The sequence below is a fragment of the Monodelphis domestica genome, chromosome 5, assembly GCF_027887165.1.
Source record: "Monodelphis domestica isolate mMonDom1 chromosome 5, mMonDom1.pri, whole genome shotgun sequence".
Taxonomy (NCBI): domain Eukaryota; kingdom Metazoa; phylum Chordata; class Mammalia; order Didelphimorphia; family Didelphidae; genus Monodelphis; species Monodelphis domestica.
Window position 1 is genome coordinate 36,755,456 of NC_077231.1, and position 23,549 is coordinate 36,779,004.

The 23,549-nt window shown below is 36.0% G+C and overlaps 1 protein-coding gene across 7 annotated transcripts in view; it reads right to left on the reverse strand.

The window, feature by feature from the left end:
- SPATS2 (spermatogenesis associated serine rich 2) overlaps window positions 1-23,549 on the reverse strand; it is a 173,469-nt gene that overhangs the window by 93,842 nt on the left and 56,078 nt on the right. For all 7 annotated transcript variants that reach the window (XM_056798316.1, XM_056798319.1, XM_056798313.1 and 4 more), the window contains one exon: window positions 6,974-7,286. In XM_056798316.1, coding sequence (XP_056654294.1) covers window positions 6,974-6,998 — 25 coding nt within the window. In that variant the 5' untranslated portion in view covers window positions 6,999-7,286. The remainder of the gene's footprint in view (window positions 1-6,973; window positions 7,287-23,549) is intronic.

Genomic DNA, 23,549 nt, shown 5'->3' on the forward strand with positions numbered 1-23,549 from the left:
ATTCTTGATAATTTCTTGAAAGATGATGTCTAGGTTCTTTTTTTGATTGGGGTTTTAGGTAGTTCAACAGTTTTTAAATGATCTCTCCTAGATCTATTTTCCAAATCAGTTGTTTTTTAAATAAGATATTTCATATTTATTTTAAAAAATGGTGGGGTTTGTTTTATTGTTTCTTGGTTTCTCATGGAGCCATTAACTTCTATTTGCCCAATTCTAATTTTTAACAAATTATTTTCTTCAGTGAGCTTTTTAAATCTCTTTTCATTTAACTAATTCTTTTTAAAGAATTCTTCTCTTCAGTGGATTTCTGGGCCTCTTTTTCAAAACTATTGACTCTTCATAATTTTCTTATATCACTCCTTTCTTTTCACTATTTTTCCTTTTGGTTCTGTTAATTGACTTAAAATTATTAATGAACTCTTCTAAGAATTCTTGTGGGGTTTATATCCAATTTTCTTTGAGACCTAGCTTATAGCTGCTTTGACATTTGTCTTCTTCTGGGTTTGTGTCTTGATCTTTCCCATTACCATAGTAACATGTCATGGTCAGGTTCTTTTTTGTTGTTGTTTGCTTAGTTTTCCAGCCTATTTCTTGACTTTTAATTTTATGTCAAAGTTAGATTCTTTTCTTGGGATGGAGGAAGCACTGTCCCAAGCTTCAGGTCATTTGTACTGCTGATTTCTTTCAGAGTTAGCTATGGGGGCTTGTAGCTTTTTGAAACTTCTAAAGCATTATGATATAAGGAGAGGTGAGGTCACTGCTCTCATAGCCTGTGCTCTGGTCTTTACTCAGGAAGGGACCTAGTCACTAAAGCTAGCACTCTTCTGGACCCTGGGACTGTGACCAGGTCCCTTGCTCTGCAGTACCCTCAATTGCTAGTGTTCCCCTCTGTCTAGGAATTGAGACCAGGATCTCTATTTCCCAGTGAGTGATCACAACCATTCCTCTTTTCCCCCAAACGCTGATTAGAGTCCCTAATTCCCTGCAGCTAGAAGTGCTATGGCTTCTTTTGGCCTCGGGACTATGACATGAAACTACAGATAGGCAATGCAAGAAGGTCTTAAACTGAGCCCTAGCAAAGTGTCCCCTGTAATCTCCTGATTAGTTGTCTAAACCCTCACTCCTACCTGTGGGGTAGAAGTTCTTGAAACTGCTGCCATCACCAAAGTAGCTGCCTCCAAGGCCTAGTGGTACAAGGTCTGCACTACACTTCAGGCCTGACTCCCAACCTGTGAGATAGATCTTTCTTGCCAATCTTCTCAATTGTCTTGGGAGAGAAAATTGTTCCACACAATCTTTTGTTAGTTATAAAACTCCAGAATTAGATTTGAGGCATTATTTTTTATTATGAGGCAGTGTTTGGACAGAAATTTTGGAGAGCTTGACTGAGTGCTTCTCTATTCCTTCATCAACAAAATTTTAAAACTCAATTAAGATATTTGAGACTTCTGGAGGCGGAGCCAAGATGGAGTAGTAAACCAGAACAGCTCCCTGTCACCATGATAATCCTCCCCAACCAAGATTAAAATACCACCACAAAATGAATACAGGAGTGAAAGAACCAACAAGGAGACAGAGTAAAACAACTTTTAAGAAAAGAAAAACCCCAAAGGTAGGCAGAGAACATCTGGGGAACAGGGGTGAAAGGAGAGCAGAATCAGCAAGAGGCTGTAGCAAGGAGGGAAGAGCCCCACACAACCCCTACCCCACATCTGCTGTCCCAGGTTTGGAACCTAAGATAAAGCCAACATTCAGATCCTGAGATCCTGCATGGGCAAATAGTGGTCCAAGCCAACCAACAGCCCTTGAAATTTCAAACCTGTGGAGAAGTCCAGAGTCCCAGCCCAGAGTAGTCTGGGCAGAAGTGGGCTGATCTATGCGGGCCCAGAGTGAAGCCAGGAATCCCAGTCTGGGCTTGGGATAAGGACATAGTACATAGTTTGGAGTGGCTGAGAGAAATCAAGAAACAATAAAGCAGAATTAAAGGAATGAAAAAAGAGAGGAAAACATGAAATATCTTACTGAAAAAACAACTGACCTAGAAAATAGATCTAGAAGAGACAAATTGAGAATTGTTGGACTACCTGAAATATGATCAAGAAAAAACCTTGGTCATCCTATTACAAGAAATTATCAAAGAAAACTGCCCAGAGATCCTTGAACAAGAAAAAACCTCAATTAAACAGAAAAACAGAACTGCCAAAAATCAAAAGAATTAATCAAACTGAAAAGAAAACAATGAATTAACAGTTCATCCTGTACATCCCAGCCTGATTTTAAGATAACAATTTTTCATTTTGTCAGCATGGAATCTAGGAATGCCAAACTTGTGGCCTAATGGGATCTGATCATCAGATCCCATTTAGGCCACAAGTTTGGCATTCCTAGATTCCATGTTGACAATGGCATGCCCCTACTGAGCATTTTTTAATGATTGTCCTGTTTACAAGGTAAAGATCAAACTTTCAAGCTTGGCATTACAGACCTTCTATAATATAGAATGCTATCCAATTCACAACTTCAACTTCCACTAGCCCCCTTTAAGAATCTTCTACTCTAAGTGGTGTATCAATATATACCAAACATGCCATGCCTATTCCAGATTCTAAAGCTTCATTTATGTTGCTTTCCTTAAGCAGAATACCATTCCATGTCATTTGCCTTTCAAATCCTAACCAAATGGCACTTCTATAAAAGGTCTTATCCTCTTCAATCCAAATTTATTTTCTGTTATGAACCTACTCTGTCATTTTGGCAAATCACATACTGTCTTACATTGTACTTTAATTGTCACATATATCTTGTTTCCCAAGCCAAACTGTATGTTCCTGTAACTTGGCCAGAACATGATAGTTGCTTTCAACTCTATGAAGGGCTATCAAGTGTGATCAAGAATGATAGGAAGTTCATACATCCAAAGAAAGAAAATAAAAGTAATCTAATCCAACCCCTTCAATTTATAGATGAAGAAATTGTTTTAGGGAGATTATGACTTGTCCAAGGTCAAAAAGGTATAAATGTCAGAGGCATGGTTTGAACCCAGATTCTCTAACTCCAGAGCCAACATTTTTTGAACTACAATTTTAGTTGCAAATTTAGACTTGATATCAGGATTAACTTACTAACAATTAGAAGAATCCAAAAGTAGGATTGTTGTGTTGGAGTTATGGGTTGCCCCTCATTGAAGGTCTTCAAAGCAAAGACTGGACTGATCACTTTTGGGGTAGGTTATAATAACTGAGTTTTTCAGGGGTGGGTTCAACTAAATGGTCCCTGAGATCTTTTCCACTCTGAAGCTCTGTAACAATAAATTTGTATTCATGCTACCCACAACTAAAACACTAAATTCTATCCAAACTAATAGTTTGAGCTTTCTTCTTGCCTACTGTTAGATAGTAAGCAAATAGAACACATGTAATTACATAGGGCAAACATTTCCAAAACTACCAGAATATAGAACTGATTCATGTATTTGCTTTTTAAAAAACTATGATCTGGAACAGCATTAGCAAACCTTTTAGAGACTGTGTGCCGAAACTGTACCTTCAAGCCACCTGTGAGCCCCCTGCACTATCCCAGAGAGCAGAGGGAGGAAGTACTAACATTGGCCTGCTGGACAGAGGAACGCAGCATGCAAAAAATGTCCTCAGGTGCAGTGGAAAGGGGAAAAAGAGCAGCCCCCTCTGTGCCACCAGGGCAGGTGTTCCATGTCTTCACCAATACTGAATGAATACTTAGTTGAACCCCAGACCATGCAGCAATTAATTTCAAAGTATCTGCCTTAGTTCTATAAAGATATATATATACACACATATATATCAGTAAAAATTCAAACATCTAAATGAAAAGATTAAATCATTTTATATTATTTACAATATTTTTCATTATTAAGGTGAGGTAGGGTTTTAAAATAGAATTATTTCCAGCAAAATTATTTTGCAACAGAAACCATTACTGAGGAAACATCAGGTATTCAAATATTCAGTAACCTATGTTATGTGGATTCATGAGTCTACTGGAGACATGAAAATATCTCAGAATGTCATCATATAAAAAGGGATTTAACCAAACTACTTATAGATATTTTATCTAATAGTTCTATTTGGCTAATGCTAAAATGACTAGAACTGATGTTTCTAAAAGAATCTGAGAGTAAATTACTAATTATATAAATGGATAGACAAGATTGTCACTACAATGACCCCAGACACATACACACACACACACACACACACACACACACACACACACTATCTTTTAACAAACATCGGTATTTTCCCAGAGGGAATAACGGACAACATATTCTTTGAAGAATCAAAACTGTTGGTGATCCAAAGAGCAATAGGGAAGCACAAAGTGGGTATAAAAGCTATAGCAAATTTAAAATGATAACAAATTCAAGATATGAAGTAATGGACATTTTTCAGGAGACATATGGCCAGAAAAGAAAATGAGCCACTCTGCACTGGTACCCAAAAAATGTTAAAAGATCTAGAAGAAGGTCTTTAGCAGATAAATAAAGACTTCTTTTGGAAGTCAGGGATAATCATCATAGAGAATGAAAAAGAATACCTTGAAGCAAAGAGAAAATATACCTTGTGAGATAATGGAGCCTTGAAAGTGCTAGGGAATATCATACTTCTTGGTTTTCAGATAAAGCATTGCAATAATTTATGTGTATAGACGTGTTAGTTTTATAATTGTTTTTGATACTTTTTTCTATCCCCTGTTCTGTTAGATATGGTGTATAATTCCTATTCAGCTTTAAAAATAAATATACCAATAAAATTGACCTTCCCAAGAGAGCTAGTCAAACATTGAAATCAAGCAATGGGTTAAAAAAAAATCACCTTGAGGAACTTGTCTGACCATCTGGATTTAAGCAGCAAAGCAGACTAAGGGGGTTTCCTTACAGATACTGCTTACAATGTACCCATCCAGAAAATAATACATCAATACTTGGTGCTTTTCTTTTTATGTGGTAGCAAAGAACTGGAAACAAAGACCATCATCTGAGGAATGGCCAAGCAAATTGTGGTGCATAAATAAAATAGAACATCATTCAACTCTAAGAAATAATGAATATGAAGAATTTAGTGATATATGAGGGGGCTTATATGAACTGATACTGATTGAAGTAAGAAAAATCAGAAAAATAATATATGTGACAACAATGTAAATGGAAAGAAAAAAACCAAAACTGAATGCTATTATATGACCCTAGAAAAGAAATGAAAAAATTAATCTCCTTTCTTTCACTACAAAGGCAGATATGAACTATTTCATATACTGCCAAATACAATTGGTGTATTGGTTGGTTTTGTTAAATGCTTTTTTCTTTCACTTTCTTCTTAAAATTTTTTTGAAGGTTGGGCTTATTGCATAAAGGAAGAGAGAAGGATATATTTGGAAATGAGTGTGAAATTACAAGGTGTAGGATTTTTAATAATAATCAAAAGAGAGGGGAGAGGAAAAACAAGTTCTTTTAGTCAAGTGAGCAAAGAGAGGCAGACTCACACCTGCAGCACTTTACCAAAAGCAAAAGCTCCGAAAAGAGCCCCGCAGCATGGGTCTCAGTCAAATTTATCTCCTAAGCATCCTTACATAAAATGAGGACATAACTTAAAAGGATGCTGGGAATGTAGCTCAGGGGTTGAAAATTTTCCATCTGTACAAAGGGCATAAGTTTTTAAAAAAATTTAAACATTCATTGCTGCTGATAAGATTTCCCAATAACGAATGCTTTTAAATACTAAGTAAAATGTGGGGAAAAAATAAAACCACTAACTATATTGGATTTTGGCTAGGAAATAATGCTTAAGGCATTTTTCCACTTGCAGGAAGAAAAGTGTCTTGCATAATGCTTCTAGTATAACTGACAAAGAAAATGGAATTATTGATGACCAAAGAGAAACCAAATGTTGAATAAAATCAACATTTGATATGGAAAAATTCTATCAGAAAAGAGAAGTCAGTTTGTTTTCATCATTTCTATTATTTCTGAAAAAACAGATTTCAGTTATTAGGTTCCTTCCAAAATGAAATCAGCTTTTTGGGAAAAAAATTTAATGGTTACATAATAAACCGAGCATTTAGAGATACTTCCTCACCCAACACAAAAGACTTGGATGTACATAGCAGTGTTGTGAATTAAACCACCACAATACCTTACAAATAATAATAAGTTGTTCAAATGTTGAATGAGAAACAGACTCCAATAATTTAATATATCCCCGCTTTTTCTTCTTATGAATAGATAACCCTAATTTGCAATATAAAATCTCTTTAAAGTTTGTATATGACATATTCAAGGAAAGTTTTAGTAATATGATCATATGATCAAAATCTTTTCCACTCCCTATATACAGCCTACTCCTGACATTGCCTGACTCCTGCTGTGCAAAAGGAAAGACAATTCCAGAGGAAATGCAAAAGGACATTAAAAAAATGCATTTCCTGCTCCATTGCCTGTCTCCAAAGAGACCTCAAAGACCTATGAGTATAAGTTCCTACTTTTCGTGTGTGTGTGTGTGTCCTGTCTCCATCCTCCAACAAGTGCCTATGGCCTACCTCCAGATTAAAAAACATTTTTCAAAATATGCAATGATTCTTACATCCCAGCTTACATTCTAATTTAATAAAGAAATAACTCTTACTTTGATGAAACTGAATCTCAACACTAGAATTTTCTCTAATTTCTTAGAACATTCTATTCCAATCAATAATTTTCAGGCAATTAGAGTAAAACAAAGATCTATAATCTGATTTTCACACAGAGAGCTAATAGGTAGTTTACTCTGCTAAAATCATAGCAGTAATAACAGAAAGATGAACTTAGAGATCTATAAAAGCATAATTATTAAAATAAAAAGCATTAACAAATAAGAATAGTTCCTGAATAGTTACAGAATTTGTTAGTGGTTAGTACTCCACAAATATACCCTGAACAAGTTATACTCAAATGCATTCTTACCCTTTTGATTTTGTTTCTTAGACATTGTAGTCTCTTTGCTTCCCACAAGAGAGTAGAAAAATATCCCTTTGCCTTGGATGAGGTCTAGTTTGTAGAATTTGATTCTTGTCTTCAATTTGAAAGTAAACAATAGGAATATGTGGTTGGAAATGGCAAGTTCCACTTGCCACAAATGAAAAGACGGCTACAGTTGTCAGAAATTTTGCTCACTGGCTCCTATTGCTCCGTCCTTCTATATATCAACTTCTTGTCAGGAAGCTTGACTGAAGAAGTTCATGTCTCTTTTTTCTGTCTTTTTTCCCTTAGGTAGATTCTAGAGGGAGAAAGAAGAGAGCTCATAAGTCTTTATTAACTAAAATAACAAAAGAAAATGACCACAAATGAGAATCTAAATGATGAAGGGACTTCCTTGCCCACATCCACTGCCCCAAAAGAAAACAGTTTATATTTAGACCATTTTACATTCATTCTCATTACACAGCTTTTCTTTTTACTAATTGTCATGCACCTATAAAAAAAAATAATTTCTCAGACCACGTGGTCACAATTGACAATCTCAATGAAACGTACTTCACTCTACTTTTTACAGATCTATTTTACTGCCCTCATCACATGGCCTTACCTATCTGGCCAGTGAATAAACATTTATTTAATGTCTATGTGCCAGGCACCATACTAAGCATGGGCATATACAGACAGTCTTCTCAAGGAGCTCACAGTCTAATGTAAACATAGTTGAAAAAAAAAAACCAACAAATCCAAAGAACTAAGTAAAAATGAGCTTAAACAGAATAAGTTGGAGATAATCAAGAGAGGGAAGACACTAGAACTAAGTGGGATTGGGAAAGGCTTTAAAGGCAGCATTTTAGCTGGGACTTGAAAGAAGCTATGGAAGCCAGGAGGCAGAGATGAGGAGGAAGGGCATTCCAGATATCAGGGACAATCAGTAAAAATGTCAAGTCAGGAGATGGAGTGTTTCATGTTAGAAACAACAAGGAGTCTAGTGTCACTGCTTCAGACTATGCTTCACAGACTATTTGAAGGGAAGTAAGATGTAAGAAGACTGAAAAGGGAGGGTTTCCTACTTGATCCTAGAAGTGAAAGAGAGCCACTGAGCTCATTGAAGTAGGGGAGTGTACTGAGGGTCAGACTCCCACTTAAAAAAGATCACTTTGGGGGGCAGTTGGGTGGCTCAGTGGATTGAGAGTCAGGCCTAGAGATGGAAGATCCTAGGTTCAAATTTGGTCTCAGACACTTCCCAGCTGTGTGACCCTGGACAAGTCACTTGACCCCCATTGCCTAGCCCTTACTGCTCTTCTGCCTTGGAACCAATACACAGTATTGATTCCAAGATGGAAGGTAAGGGTTTAAAAAAAAAAAGATCACTTTGGTAGTGTGAATTTTAAAACTATTCCACCCTAATCAGACCATTCTTTAAAAGATCTGATTTAGCTATTTCCTGATCAGTAACAATGGAGATAATACTTAGTTTAACAGAATCAAGTTTTGGGAACTCTATATTTCTCTACCCTACTCAGTTTAACAAGGTCAGGATGCCTGCACCATAATCAAAGATTTAATTATCTGAGGAATTGGCCTTCAACAGGAATGTGCAGAAAAAGCAGATAGACCCCTGGGCTGTCCCAAGTCAAGCTAAGATATCATTGGTATAGATGAGACACAGGAAAGTGACATAAAACCATCTATATAAGGCATGTCACTGGCTCTCTTCACCCTCTTTCCCTGGAGAGGCGACTCTGGCTGGCAGCATACTAGGCATTCTGACATCTTGGAGCAGTGGCAGTTATTTGTCTGGGTTTGGTGGTGAGTTTGCCCTTGAGCTGATTCATGTTCAGGCATCTTGGCTAAGCCCTTTTGGAATTCAGGCTGACTCCTTCCTCCTTCACACTCCAAAACCTTACTTTCTAGATCTCCTAATCTTCCCTCCCAGTACTAGCCTGGTGGGAGAAATCCTACTCTTTTTCCTTCTTCCTTCTTCTTAATCTCCTCCACTATGTCAATTAAATCACCATAAAATTTCCAGCTGACTTGGGTATTTTATTATTTGGGATTTTCCCTAGTGACCAATTAAATTTAGATTTTAAGTCACAACACTAAAATTATCTTTACAGTAGCTAAGCGGAGAATGAACTCTAGTAGGAAGAGACTGGCACCAAGCAGACCAGTCAATAAGCTAATGTTGCAGTTCAGGTAGGAAATTATGAGGGCCTGCATCTTATTTATCCCCCTGATGGTGTCAGAGGAAAGAAGGAACATATACAAAACCATGTTACAAAGGTAAAACTGAAAGACCTTAGCAACAGACTGGTTAAGGACAGGGGTGAGAAGTCATGAATCACACCTAGATTGAAAGCATGGTTGACTGGGAGGACAGAGGAACCCTGGACAAGAACAAGGAAGTTAAGAAGAGGAGAGGATTTAGGAGAAAATATAATCAGTTCAGTTTGAGTCATGTTGAGTCTAAGATATCTATGGGACAGGGAGAGCTAGGTAACATAGTGGATAGAGCTCCAGGCCTGGAGACAGGAGAAACTGGGTTCAAATTTGACCTCAGACACTTCCTAACTCTGTGACCCAGGTAAGTCACTTAAACCCCATTGATTGCCTAACCCTTTTGGTTCTTCTAGCTTTGAATTATTACTAAGACAAAAGGTAAGGGTTTAAATGTCTGTCAGTCTATCGAATATCAAGCTTGAAAATCCAATAAGCAGGTTGAAGATATGAGACTAGAGATCAGCAAAGAAGTTAGGGTTGGATAATTAGATGATCATCAGTATAAAAATAACTGAATCCATGGAAGCTGATAAGATAATCAAGTGAAAGAGCACAGAAGGAAAGGGGAGGGTAAGAGAAAGAGAAGGAGGGAAAGGGAGAGCAGAAGGTCAAGGACAGAATCTTATGGAACACCCACGGTTAGCAAGTATGGCTTAGATGAAGCCAGAAAAAGGAGGGTTGAGCTATGCCTCTTCCACATACTATATAGAGAGTTCAGCATTATACAATGGAAAAAGTACTGGATTTGCCAGTAGAGAAGCTGGATTTATACCCTGACCTCACTCACCACTTACTAGCAATGTGACCATGGTCAACTCTCAACTTCTGTTTTCTCTTTAACAAAACAAGGGTGTTGGACTGCCTGGCCTATAAGTCTCCTTGTTCCAGCTGCGAAAGGGAATTCCTTATCCTCTTTGTCCATTTTTAATCAATCTACTTAACCCATACTTAACCCCTATTTAATACTTTGTTAGCCATCAAGTAAAAGAGTTCACAAGTCACTTACTTGAAGAAATAAGAGAATTCAGAGTTCCACCCTTTTAACCCAATCAATCAGAAACTTGTGAATCCCTTGATATGAGCTGACACCTTCAGAGGGTGAGGTGAGTAGATTCCACAGACACCCCCCCCCCCCGCAGAGTTAGGCAATTTGGAAGCTTTGATTGGCACCTGTGAAGAGGGAAAGGGACAAAAAGTGACTATAAAAAGTACAGAAAGGCTTTGGCTTAAGGTAGTCTTCAGCCTGAATCTGGGGCTTAGAGGAACTTAGACTGGTCCTGCGGCTTGGAGCTGGGCTTCGACTAAGGGCCTTGGCTCTTGGACTGGTTCTTGTGTGAATGAGTAGCTGGCTTTCTTTTCCTGGCTTCTGGAGACAGATTAGTACCAGAGAGGCCCTCCTTTCTTGGAGGAGGCCACCTTGGTGTCAAGGGTTAACAAACCCTGCCAGGCTGAGCCTAGGACCAGAGCAAAATTTAAGTATGGGAAGCTAGACATCTTCTACCCTCTTTATGTATTTCTCTACTTTTACTCTTTTCACTTATTTTGTAAATGAAAGCTACTAAAGGTAATTTTGGCTTGAGCTATAAAATATTTTAAATCAGCGACCACTATATTATTTAGAATTCTCATATATTTTAGTCAAATCCTTAATTTAATTCCTTACACAGCTCTATATGGTTTCCCCCTCTAGAAATTTCTCTATTTAATTTCCTTCTTCTTAAGCTGATCAAAGATAATTGCAAGGAGAAGACTAGGGGAAAATTTCATTATGTTATAAAGCTGGACAGATAAAAGGAAACAATTTAAGGAAAATTAACAAAATATTGATAGCTGAGCATTTAATATATAAGAAAGTTTCTTATAATGTTTGAACAACATGAGCACTCCCTGTTCCCAGGCAATCATTGAATATTAGAGATAGAAGGGACTGAGAGAACACTTAATTAATAAATGTTTACTGGAGGCAGCTGGGTAGCTATGTGGACTGAAAGTCAGGCCTAGAAATGGTCTTAGAAGGTCCGAGGTTCAAATCTGGCCTCAGACACTTCCTAGCTGTGTGATCCCGGGCAAATCACTTAATCCCCATTGCCTAGCCCTTACCACTCTTCTGCCTTGAAACCAATACACAGTATTGATTCTAAGATAGAAGATAACGGTTAAAAATTTTTTTTAATGTTTACTAATTGTCCAACTCATAACCTAACCAGGCATAGCCACCATAATATCCTCAACAAGCCTATGTTGACTTTAGTGATTTCAAGTGAAAGGGAACCAAGTTACTTCTGTCCTAAGGCTCTAGCTTTGGTTAATTCTAATAAGAAATTTTACCTTCACATCAAATCTAAATCTGCCCCTACAAATTCCAGTCACTAATGCTAGCTCTACCATGTGGAGCCAAGCAGAAATCTAATCCTTCATCCACATGCCAAACTTTTAAAAATCACATGGTACAATACAATGTACATCTTCTAGAAGACTTGGATTCACATACTGGCTCATTACTAGAACTGAGTCTTGGGCAAGTTACTTAACTTTTCTGATCCAGTTTCCTCAAATGTAGGGTTTGGACTAAATGACCTCTACGGTCCCTTCTAGCTTTGTATTGTGAATTTCAAAACTACTCAACCCTGTTCAAACCATTCTTTAGAGGATGGGATTTGGCTATTTCCTGATCAATAACAATAGATACTTGGAATGACAGAATCAGGTCTTGCAAACTACAATCTCCACCCTACTCAGGGTAACAGGATTTAGGAAGGGCTGCAGCAAAGCTCAAGATTTAATTATTTGAGAATATGGCCTTCAACAGACATGTGCAAAGGGGACAGACCTCTTGGTGGTCCTGGGTTAAGCTAGAGCCACCATTGGCACAGGGGAGACACAGGAAGTAAGGTAGAGGACAGCTGAGGAGTGCTGGGGACTTCCAGTGTGGAGGAGAGGTGGTTGTTGGAGCCTGGTGCTTGTTGTGGAGGAGCCCTGAGACTGTTTCTCCATTTTGGTCACGTGAGTGATAGGGACTGATCTCTTTTCTTTGCCTCGGCTATCCAGGGCCTTGGGCCTTTGACTCAGCTTAAGCAGAGTAGGTATTTAAGCCCTATTCCCTTCTCTCCCTTTCCCCCCCCCCCTCTCTTTCCCTCTAATACTTTTCTTCCTCCTGTTTGTAATTAAAACACCATTAAAAAGGTTAACAGCTGACTTGAGTTTTCATTTAGGAATTACATAGCTGAATTCCTTGGTGACCTTAAATTAATATATATTAGTCTTTTAAAGTGATTTCCATATCACAGTATTGGTGTCCTCAGCATCTAAAAGAATCCTTGGCATATGAGTCAGCAAATAATAATTTCTTGTTCATTGATTCCTAAACCTTAGATTTTGTAAAAGCATATTTCAATCTATACTTTCAACAACCAGATGAAAAAATACTCCGAATCAGTAATTAGAGAAATGCAAATTAAAGCAACTCTGAAATTCTACCTTAAATCCATTAGATTTGTCAAAGAGAATCAGAGAATAATTAAAAATGTTGGAGTGACTGTTAGAAAACAGACAATGGACTGCTAGTGGAACTGGGAATAGTTCTAGACATTCTGAAAAACACTTTGGCTCTATGCTCAAAAAGTCACTCCATACTTAGCAAAACTACTAAGAAAGAGAAAAATGACCTATATGTATAAAAATACTTATAACAGCTCTTTTTTGGAGTGGCAAAGAACTAAAAAAATAAAAGGGTGTTCAACTACTGGAGAATGTTACAGTATATGCATATAATAGAATATTATTGCATTATAAGAAATGATGAAATGGATCCTTTTAGAGGAAACTGGAAAGACCTCTATGAAGTGATAAAAGAATAAAGTGAGGAGAACCAGGAAAACATTTACACAATGACAACATTGTAAAGAAAAAACTTTAATCAATAGAGCCAGAGGATTAATGATGAAATACACCCACCTCCTGCCACCTCCTAAGTAATGGACTTGAAATGCAGAATAAGATACATATTTTTTGGATATGGTGAATGTGGGAATTTATTCCCTAAAATATGCATATTTTTTTAAAAAATTGTTTACATGGGGGGATAGGAAAGTCAGATGGATAGTCCATGTAAGAGCATGCAAATAAATGGATGGATAAAGTTGGGGGGGGGTTGCTTGTTTTTGTTTTTTAATAAAGCAGATTTTAAACTCCACAAAGTAAATATTATAGATAGGTGAGGAAAGACAGGAGATACTCAAGAATGAAATTCTGAAGACACAAAAGGAAATAATTCCATTAGGAGGAAAAATGGGGTTTATTTTTAAAGGGACAGGTGTGAATTCATAAGAACTTACCAATCAACTTAGATATTTTATTTTAATGTAGAGAAATTAGAAGGCAAAATAACAGGAAATTAATACCAGTTGCATGAAGCTGGAAAAAATAGCCACAAGAATGCTAATGATCAGAATGAACTGGGGCTATTTGATAAGTAATTTCAGTTAAGCAAAATTCTTCTATTCTACTGCAAGACCCCTCTGTCAGTCTCAGTCCAAAAGCTTAAGAGATTAGCTCTAGACCCTCACATCCTGGCTATTCTTATACTCAGGTGAACAAGAAGTTACATCACTGACCCAAGTCTTAGTCCACTAAGTGAATTAAATCTGAAGGACATTTTTGATATCTTTCACTGAAAAACTAAACTAATTTGTCTCAGATAAATCATGAATAAAGAGACAAGATTAAAGGAAATAAACAGTGAAAACCACATTATGTTTACTTAAACAATCTATATTAATACTTGATATACATATACTGAATGGCGTGGCATTTAAATATTTAAAGGGCAACTTAGAGAGTAAAATGTTAATATCTGGGGATCACCAGATCAAAATGCTTATCATCTCTGAGTGGAGACTGGGAAGGGAGGGAAGGAAATGGTTTGGATCTTATAATTTTGGATAATGTATGCTGAAAATTAGTATTACATGTAATTGGGAAAATAATACCTTTGAATAAAAACAAATTGTTTGGGGAACACACAGAGAACTCAAACCTGAACAAATTTCACAAAAAGACAACCAAAACAGACATTAAGAACCTGAAGAGAATTTTTGGAAGTTAGATATGCATATATTACTTCACAATCACTTGCAAACAGCAACCCTCTCAATGTCTATTCCCACAACCACATGTCAGTTCTTTTTAAAAGTAAAGTGCCAGGAGCAGCTGGGTGGTTCAGTGGATTCTAAGCCAGGCCTAGAGATGGGAATTGCTAGGTTCAAATCTGGCCTCAGACACTCCCTAGTTGGGTGACTGACCCTGGGTAAGTCACTTAATCCCCACTGCCTAGTTCTTATGGTTCTTCTTCCTTGGAATCAATACATAGTATTGATTATAAGACAGAAGGTTTAAAAATAAATAAATAAGAGGGCAGAGACAAGACAGCAGCTTAGAAGTACCTAACCTCTCCAACAATCCTTCAAAGCCAGTATTTATATCTCACTTCAAAGAAAACAGAAATCCAAACCCAACAAGAAGTAGTCACGAGACTCTCCTACCAAAAACAACTTGAAAGGTAGGCACTGGGTCTATTTTCTTGGGATAAGGGAGAGACAGGCTGGCTGAACACTCTTTCCCACTCAGTGCTAAGCACTAAGACCTGCGATAAGACCAGGCTGTCTGTGTGAGTCCTCGGAAGAGACTGCAGCCATGAGAGTTTGTCTCTGACCCACCACATGGGGTCCAGGGCTCAGACAACAGTTGGCAGGGAGGAACTGGAGGGAAACCAGCTGGCTGGACATCCTCAGCCCACTGGCTCCAGTGAAAAGTTTGCCCCAGGGCAGGACAGGTTGGGAGGTTAGCTGAACTGACTGAATCCGGTATATCAACAGAGAATTGAGAAAAGAGAAAATTCAGCCTCAGGGTATAGCAGCTCAAACACTAGTTCCACGAATCAAAAGAAGGGCAAGTTTATATAGTCCATAGGGCAAGGGAAAAAAGTAAATATAAAAATAGTAAAAAAAAAGTAAAAGTAAAAGACCCTACAATTGAAAGGACCACAGAACAGAACCAATGGACAAGGACAAGATCCAGGAAACATCAAGCAAAGCCTCAAAAAAACTGGAAATTGGATGTAGGGTATGGAGGAGCTCAAAAAGGAATTTAAAAATCAAGTAAGACAGGTTGAAGAAAAATTGCAAAAGGAAAATAGTAGCTTAAAAAGCAAAATAGGCAATCTGGAAACAGAGGCACAGGCATTAAAAGTCAGAATTGACCTGCTGGAAAATGACACAAAAAAATTAGAAGAGAAGAATGACTTGAAAGAAAGAATGGGTCAAATGGAAAAAAAGAATCAAAAGATTGTGTATGAAATTCAGTCTTTAAAAATTAGAATTGGGCAATTAGAAGCTAATGACTTCACAAGACACCAAGACACATTAAAACAAAAATCAAAAGAATGAGAAATTGAAGATAATATGAGACACCTCATTGAGAAAACAATTGACCTGGAAAATAGATCAAGGAGAGACAAATTTAAGAATTATTGGACTACCTGAAAAACATGACCCAAAAAAAGAAAAAAAAAAGCCTAGACATCATACTACAGGAAATTATCCAAGAAAACTGCCCTGAAATTCTTGAACATGAGGGTAAAATAGAGATCAAAAGAATCCACAGATTAATCTGGCATTAAATCCCCAATTGACAACTCCCAGGCCAAGGAGAAGATACTACAAACTGCTAGAAAGAAACAATTCAGATATCATAGAGCCCCAATTAGGATTACATAGGATGTGGCAGCATCCACACTAAAAGGATAGAAGACAAGGAATATAATATTCTGGAAGGCAAGGGAACTGGGGCTACAACCAAGAATCAACTACTCAGGAAAAACTGACTATAATCTTTCAGGGGAAAGTATGATCATTTAATGAAACAGAAGACTTCTACACATTCCTGAAAATAAAGACCAGACTTAAACAGAAAATTTGATGTCCAAATTACAAAATTCAAGAGAACATAAAAAAGTAAATAAGAGAAAAAATGTAAGGGCTTCAATAAGGTCAAATGGCATGTATTCCTCTTTGAAAAGATGATATCTGTAACTCCTAAAAAGTTATCATTATCATAGTAGCTAGAAAAAGTATACATAGAAGGTGCAGTGGGATAAGCTGTTTAGGATGATATGTCAAAAAAATATAAAAACTGGGGACAGCTGGGTAGCTCAATGGATTGAGAGCCAGGCCTAGAGGTGGAGGTCATAGGTTCAATCTGGCCTCAGACACTTCCCAACTATGTGACCCTGGGCAAGTCACTTTACCCCCCCCCCCATTGCCAAGCCCTTACCACTCTTTCTGCCTTGGAATCAATAGACAGTATTGATTCCAAGATGGAAGGTAAGGGTTTAAAAAAGAAAAAAAAAATATATATATATAATATACATATAAACAAGGGGTAAAAAAAGAGGATAATACTAAGAGAAATGGGAAAAGAGGTAAAATGGAGTAAAATATATCACATAAAGAAACATGGCTAGGGTGGAGGGAGAAGACCAATGGAAAGAAGAGGCTGGAGACAGGTAATACTTAAACCTTACTCTGACTGAACTTGGTTCAGAGAGGGAAGAACAGTTAGATCCACTGGAGTACATAATTGTCTCTTGCCCTATAGAGAAGCAGAAGAGTAATAAGAAATGGGGCAGTGGGAGGGGAGTAATACCAGGGAGGGAGAGGCTGGGGGCATTCAAAAGGCTCTATAGTGAGGGGGATAACAAGGGAGGTGGTGGGAGAGGGACTACTATAAGGGAGGGGAGACTGACTAAAAGTAAAACACTAAAGGGGAAGGTAAGAGGGAAAGGCTTAAAGGAGAAAGTCAAAATGGAGGGGAATACACAGACAGTAATCATAACTGTGAATGGGATGAACTGACCCATAAAATGGAAGCAGATAATATAATGGATTAAAAAACAGAATCCTACCATATGTTGTCTACAAGAAACACACTTGAGGTAGGTAGGCATAAAAACGGTAAAGGTAAGAGACTAAAACAGAATCTATTGGGCTGAAACTGAGACAAAGAAGGCAGGAGTAGCAATATCAGACAAAGCTAAAGTAAAAATGGATTTTATTAATTGAGATAAGGAAGATAATAACATCTTGATAAAAGGCAGTATAAATAATGAAGAAATATCACTACTTAACATATATGCACCAAATGGTATAGCATCCAGATTTTTAAAGGAGCTAAAGGAGGAAACTGATAGGAAAACTATACTAGTGGGAAACCTCAACCTTCCCCCATTAGAACTAGATAAATTGAACCAAAAAATAAATAAAAAAGTAAAGGAAGTGAATAAATTATTAGAAAAATTTGAGCTAATAGATATCTGGAGAAAATTGAATAGGGATAAAAAAGAATATACCTTCTTTTCAGCAGCTCATAGTACATATACAAAGTTGATCATATACTAGGGCATAAAAACATTGCAAACAAATATAGAAAAGCAGAACTAATAAATACAATTTTTCATATAATAATGTGATAAAAATCATAATTAATAAGGGCTCATGGAGAGGCAAATTTAAAATTAATTGGAAACAATAATCTAATTCTTCAAAACTGGTGGGTCAAAGAACAAATTACTGAAACAATCATTGATTTCATTGAAGAGAATGACAATGAGAAAACAACATATCAAAATCTATTGGATACAGCTAAAGCAATACCCAGGGGAATATTTATATCCCTATTATGCCTATATCAACAAAATAGAGGGAGGAGATCAATGAATTGGGTTAAAAAGCTAGAAAAAGAACAAATTAAAAATCCCTAGATAAAAACTAAATTGGAAGTCCTAAGTATCAAAGGATAAATTAATACAATTGAAAGTAAAAGAATTATTGAACTAATAAATAAGACTAGGAGTTGCCATGTTCAAAAAACAAATAGAATAGATAAAGTATTAGTTAATATAATTAAGAAAAAGAAAGAAGAGAACCAAATTAACAGTATCATGAATGAAAAGGGTGATCTCACCTCTAATGAAGAGGAAATTAAAGCAATTAAGAACTACTTTGCCCAATTATATGACAATCTAGGTGAAATGGATGAATGTTTACAAAAATATAAATTGCCTAGATTAACAGAAGAGGAAATAGAATACTTAAATAATCCCATATCAGAAAAAGAAATTGAACAAGCCATCAAGAAACTCCCCAGGAAAAAATCCCCAAGGTCAGACAGATTCACAAGTAAATTCTATCAAACATTTAAAGAACAACTAATCCCAATATTATACAAACTATTTTACAATATAAGCAAAAAGGAATCTTACCAAATTCTTTTCATGAAACAAATACAATACTGATGCCAAAGACCAAAAACAGGAGGGAAACCCCCCAATCTACTCAATGAACATAGATGCAAAAATCTTAAATAAAATACTAGCAAAAAGACTACAGCAAGTTATTGACAAGGATTATCCACTCTGACCAGGTAGGATTTATACCAGGAATGCAAGGATAGTTTAATATTAGGAAAACCATCTGCATAATTGACCATATCAACAAGCAAACGAATAGAAATCACATAATTATTATCTCAATAGATACAGGAAAAGCCTTTGATAAAATACAACACCCATTCCTATTGAAAACATTAGAAAGTACAGGAATAGAAGGGTCCTTCCTCAAAACAATACATAGTATATATTTAAAACCATCGGCAAGTATCATGTGCAATGGGGACAAGTTAGAAGACTTCCCAATATGATCAGTAATGACACAAGAATGCCCATTATCCCCTCTATTACTAGAAATGCTAGTGATAGCAATTAGAAAAGAAAAAGAAATTGAAAGCATTAAAGTAGGCAATGAAGAAACTAAACTATCACTTTTTGCAGATGATATGATGGAATATTTAAAGAATCTTAAAAAAACAACTAAAAAGCTAGTAGAAATTATTAACAACTTTAATAAAGTTGCAGGGTATAAAATAAACCCACATAAATCATCAGTGTTTCTATATATTTCCAACAAAACTCAGCAGCAAGAGTTAGAAAGAGAAATTCCATTTAAAATCATTCTAGACAATATAAAATATTTAGGAATCTATATGCCAAGACAAACATAGGAATTAAATGAACACAAATACAAAACACTTTTCACACAATTAAAACTAGATCTAAACAACTGGAAAAACATTAATTGCTCCATAGGCAGGATGAGCTAATATGATAAAAATGGCAATCCTACCCAGATGAATTTACTTACTCGGTACCATACCTATCAAACTATCAAGAAAGATTTGATAGAATTAGAAAAAAAAAACCTTTAAGTTCATCTGGAAGAACGAAAGATCAAAAATACCAAGGGAAATAATGAAAAACAAAATCAAAATGTGAAGAGTGGTGGTCCAACAGTACCAGATCTTAAACTGTACCATAAAGCAGTGGCCATCAAAACCATATGTTACTGGCTAAGAGACAGAAGGGAGGATCAATGGAATAGACTAGGGGTAAATGACCTTAGCAAGATGGTGTTTGATAAACCCAAAGATCCAGCTTTTAGGACAAGGACTTACTATTTGACAAAAACTACTAGGAAAATTGGAAAACAGTATGGGAAAAATCAGGTTTAGATAAACATCTCACATCCTATGCCCAGATAAATTCAAAATGGGTATATGACTTAAATATAAGGAGTGAAATCATAACTAAATTAGGTGAACAAAGAGTAGTATACTTGTCAGATCTGTGGGAAAGGAAGTAATTTAAGACCAAGCAAGAAATAGTGAATATTACAAAATGTAAAACAAATGATTTTGATTACATAAAATTAAAAAGGGTTTGTACAAACAAAACCAATGCAACCAAAATTAGAAGGGAAGCAACAAACTGAGAAAAAAATTTTACAACCCTCTGACAAAGATTTAATTTCCCAAATATATAAGGAACTATCAAGTCATTCCCCAATTGACAAATGGTCAAAGGATATGAATAAGCAGTTTTCTGATGAAGAAATCAAAACTATCAATAATCACATGCAAAAGTATTCTAAATCCCTCCTGATTAGAGAAATGCAAATCAAAACAATGCTGGGGTACCACCTCACACCTAGCAGACTGACCAATATGACAGCAAAGGAAAATGACAAACGTTGGAGGGGATGTGGCAAAATTGGGACACTAAGGCATTTCTGGTGGAGTTGAGAACTAATCCAACCATTTTGGAAGGCAATTTGGAATTATGCCCAAAGGGCTTTAAAAGACTGCCTGCCCTTTGGTCCAGCCATGCCACTGCTGGGTTTGTATCCCAAAGAGATAATAAGGAGAAATGTTTATACAAAAATATTTATAGCCACGCTTTTTACAGTGGCAAAATAATTGGAAAATGAGGGGATGTCCTTCGATTGGGGAATGTCTGAACAAATTATGGTATCTGATAGTGATGGAATACTATTGTGCTAAAAGGAATGATAAACGGGAAGATTTCTACATGAACTGGAATGATCTCCAAGAATTGATGCAGAGTGAAAAGAGCAGAACCAGGAGAACATTGTTCACAGAAATGGAAACAATCAAATGTAATAGACTTTTCTACTAGTAGCAGGGACTTATGAGAAAGAATGCTATCCACATCAAGAGAAAGAACTGAGGGAAAAGAAATGCAGAAGAAAAACATATGATCAATTACATGGTTCAGTGGGGATGATTGGGGTGTTGGCTTTAAATTGCAAATATTAATAATATGGAAATAGGTTTTGAACAATGATACATGTATAACCCAGTGGAATTGCTTGTCAGGTCTGGGAGAGGGGAGAGAAAAGGGGTGGAAAAGTTCATGAATCATGTAACCATAGAAAAATATTCTAAATAAATTAACTTAATAAATAAATAAAAGTAAAATGTCATAACTTTTGTATATTTTCTGTTGCAGTAGGAGTGATAACATGGAGGAAGGCTGGTTGGAATCTTGGAAAATCTCCTCCCTACCCTCCTAGACATTAAGTTTCCACTAACCCAATCTGTTTCACTGAAGTCCAAGGTCAGCTACCATTTTTATTGCATATTTCTTAACTATTTAACATGTATAAAACTGAGGGACCATTTTTTTAGGTTCCTATATTTGTGTGTGTGTGTGATTAATGAAGTTTTTGAGGATTGTGCCCCAAATTTTCTCCATAAGCTCTAGTTTTTCTCTGCAATGTTACATAGTATGCTGCATTCAAGGGAACAAAACAGTAGTTCTCATAAAACTACTTAACATATCTATGACACAAAAAATGACCATAAAAATCTCATAAATTCAAAAAATGTGGAAATATTAAATGTACCTTTATATGTAATACAAGTTATTTTCAATAGTATCTTTAAAGAAAGCATTAAAAATTAATTGGAGACCAAGTAATTTAACCCTTAAAATCAGGTGAGTTTTAAGAACAAATCATTGAAGCAGATAATTACAAGGAAAACTTATAATATTTAAACAATAAACCAAAACATTGGGAATTAAGCCAAAGTAGCTCCTAGGAAAAAAATGTCTATTTCTATAAATTTTCATCAACAAAAGTGAGAAAGAACATAACAATGAATTGGATGGGAAACTAAAATATATATTAAAACCACAAATAAAACAACCTGAACTAAACACTAAAATTAAAATTATGAAAATCAAAGGGATTAACAAAGTTAAAACTAAAACCCCAATGAATTGATAAATAAAAGAGCTGGGTTTGGTTGGGGGAGGGGGAGTGGGAAGAGAGTGATGGCACTAATAAAGTAAATAAGCAGTTAGCTAATTTAATTAGAGGGGAACTAAATTGCGAATTTATACCGACAACTGGCAAAATATAAAGGTGAATTTATAGCAAACAAAGATGAAATAAACTATTTTTTCTAAATTAACATGCCACAAAACTGTTAACTTAGAAATGGCTGACTATTTACAAATATATGAGGAATCTAGAGAATTAGTCAAAATAAAATAGTCAAATCTCATAAAAAACAAATTCAACAGGCCATAAAGGAATTCCTATAGGATGGGGGAGGAAAAAAAAAACAAATTTAGATGAAATTTCAAGTGAACTCTATCAACTGTTAAAGAACAATCAATTCAAATATTACATGAGTTCTTTGCAAAAGTGGGATAGGAAGGGATCACATTAATATTTCCTTTGAAATCTGTGTGTATATGTATACATATTGCAATCTGTATGTATATGTATACATATAAAATGTAAAGTGGCAGTAGGACTTTGGAGATATTCTATATAATGAGAAAGAGAAATGAGAATGAGAGAGAGAAAAAAACAAATATTCTTCATCAAGAGGGGCATGGTCAGAACTAAGGAAGATTATTTTAGCAATTGCAAGGAGCATGGATTGAAGAAGAGAGATTGGAAGCTAAGAGTCCAATCAAAAGGTTATCGTTATAGTCCAGGCAAGATATGACAAAGGCCTGAAGCAGAGTGAGTAGTATATATATGAATAGAGAGAAGGGGAGAGAAGTTAAAATAAGTTGTTTACATCAATCAAATTTTTTTTTGTAGGAAATAGTAACAGTCTGCATTAATTTTTTTGCTTTATTCATTTCACTCTTTCTAGAATCAATAGTTTATATGAACAGGTCACATAGGATATGTGTGTATATATATAAAATAAATATGTATCTTTTCATCTTTAACCTTTATTAATTTTATTGATTTTGAGCTTTGTTCTAAGTCATCAATGCTCTGACTGTACATAGTAGATTCAGAAGTGAATCTGACATTAGTAAATCATTTCCTATTATGAAACTGACTATATCATATTTGTTTTTATGAGATTTGACTACTTTATTTTGACTAATTCTCTAGATTCCTCATATATTTATAGTCAATAGCTTTCCTTATCAGTTCTGATTCTTTCCATCAAGAAAGTGTTATGAATTTTTCAACTCTGTTCACAATTGCTGCTGCCCTCATTCTCCAGCATGAGGGCCACAGCTAGAAAGAGAAGTGGTGTATATATAAGAACTTTTTGGGAATGTGGCTTGTACTTCACAAACTATTCTTAAATCCAAGGGTGATAACGGGTCCAAGAAACAGGTCACTGCAAAAGTTGCTCACAAGAGCATGCTCTCTATTGAGGACATGGATAAATCTCCTTACTATAGGCAGGGTACTTGAGGTCATGTGTTGTCAAAGTCCATTGAATTTCTAATTTAAAAACTTCCTTTCTAGCATCTGTTAGGTGATACTGCTCAGAACTTTAAACCAGATCAAGCAGTTCTTAGTGCAGGGACCTGAGCACAAGCCCCTAA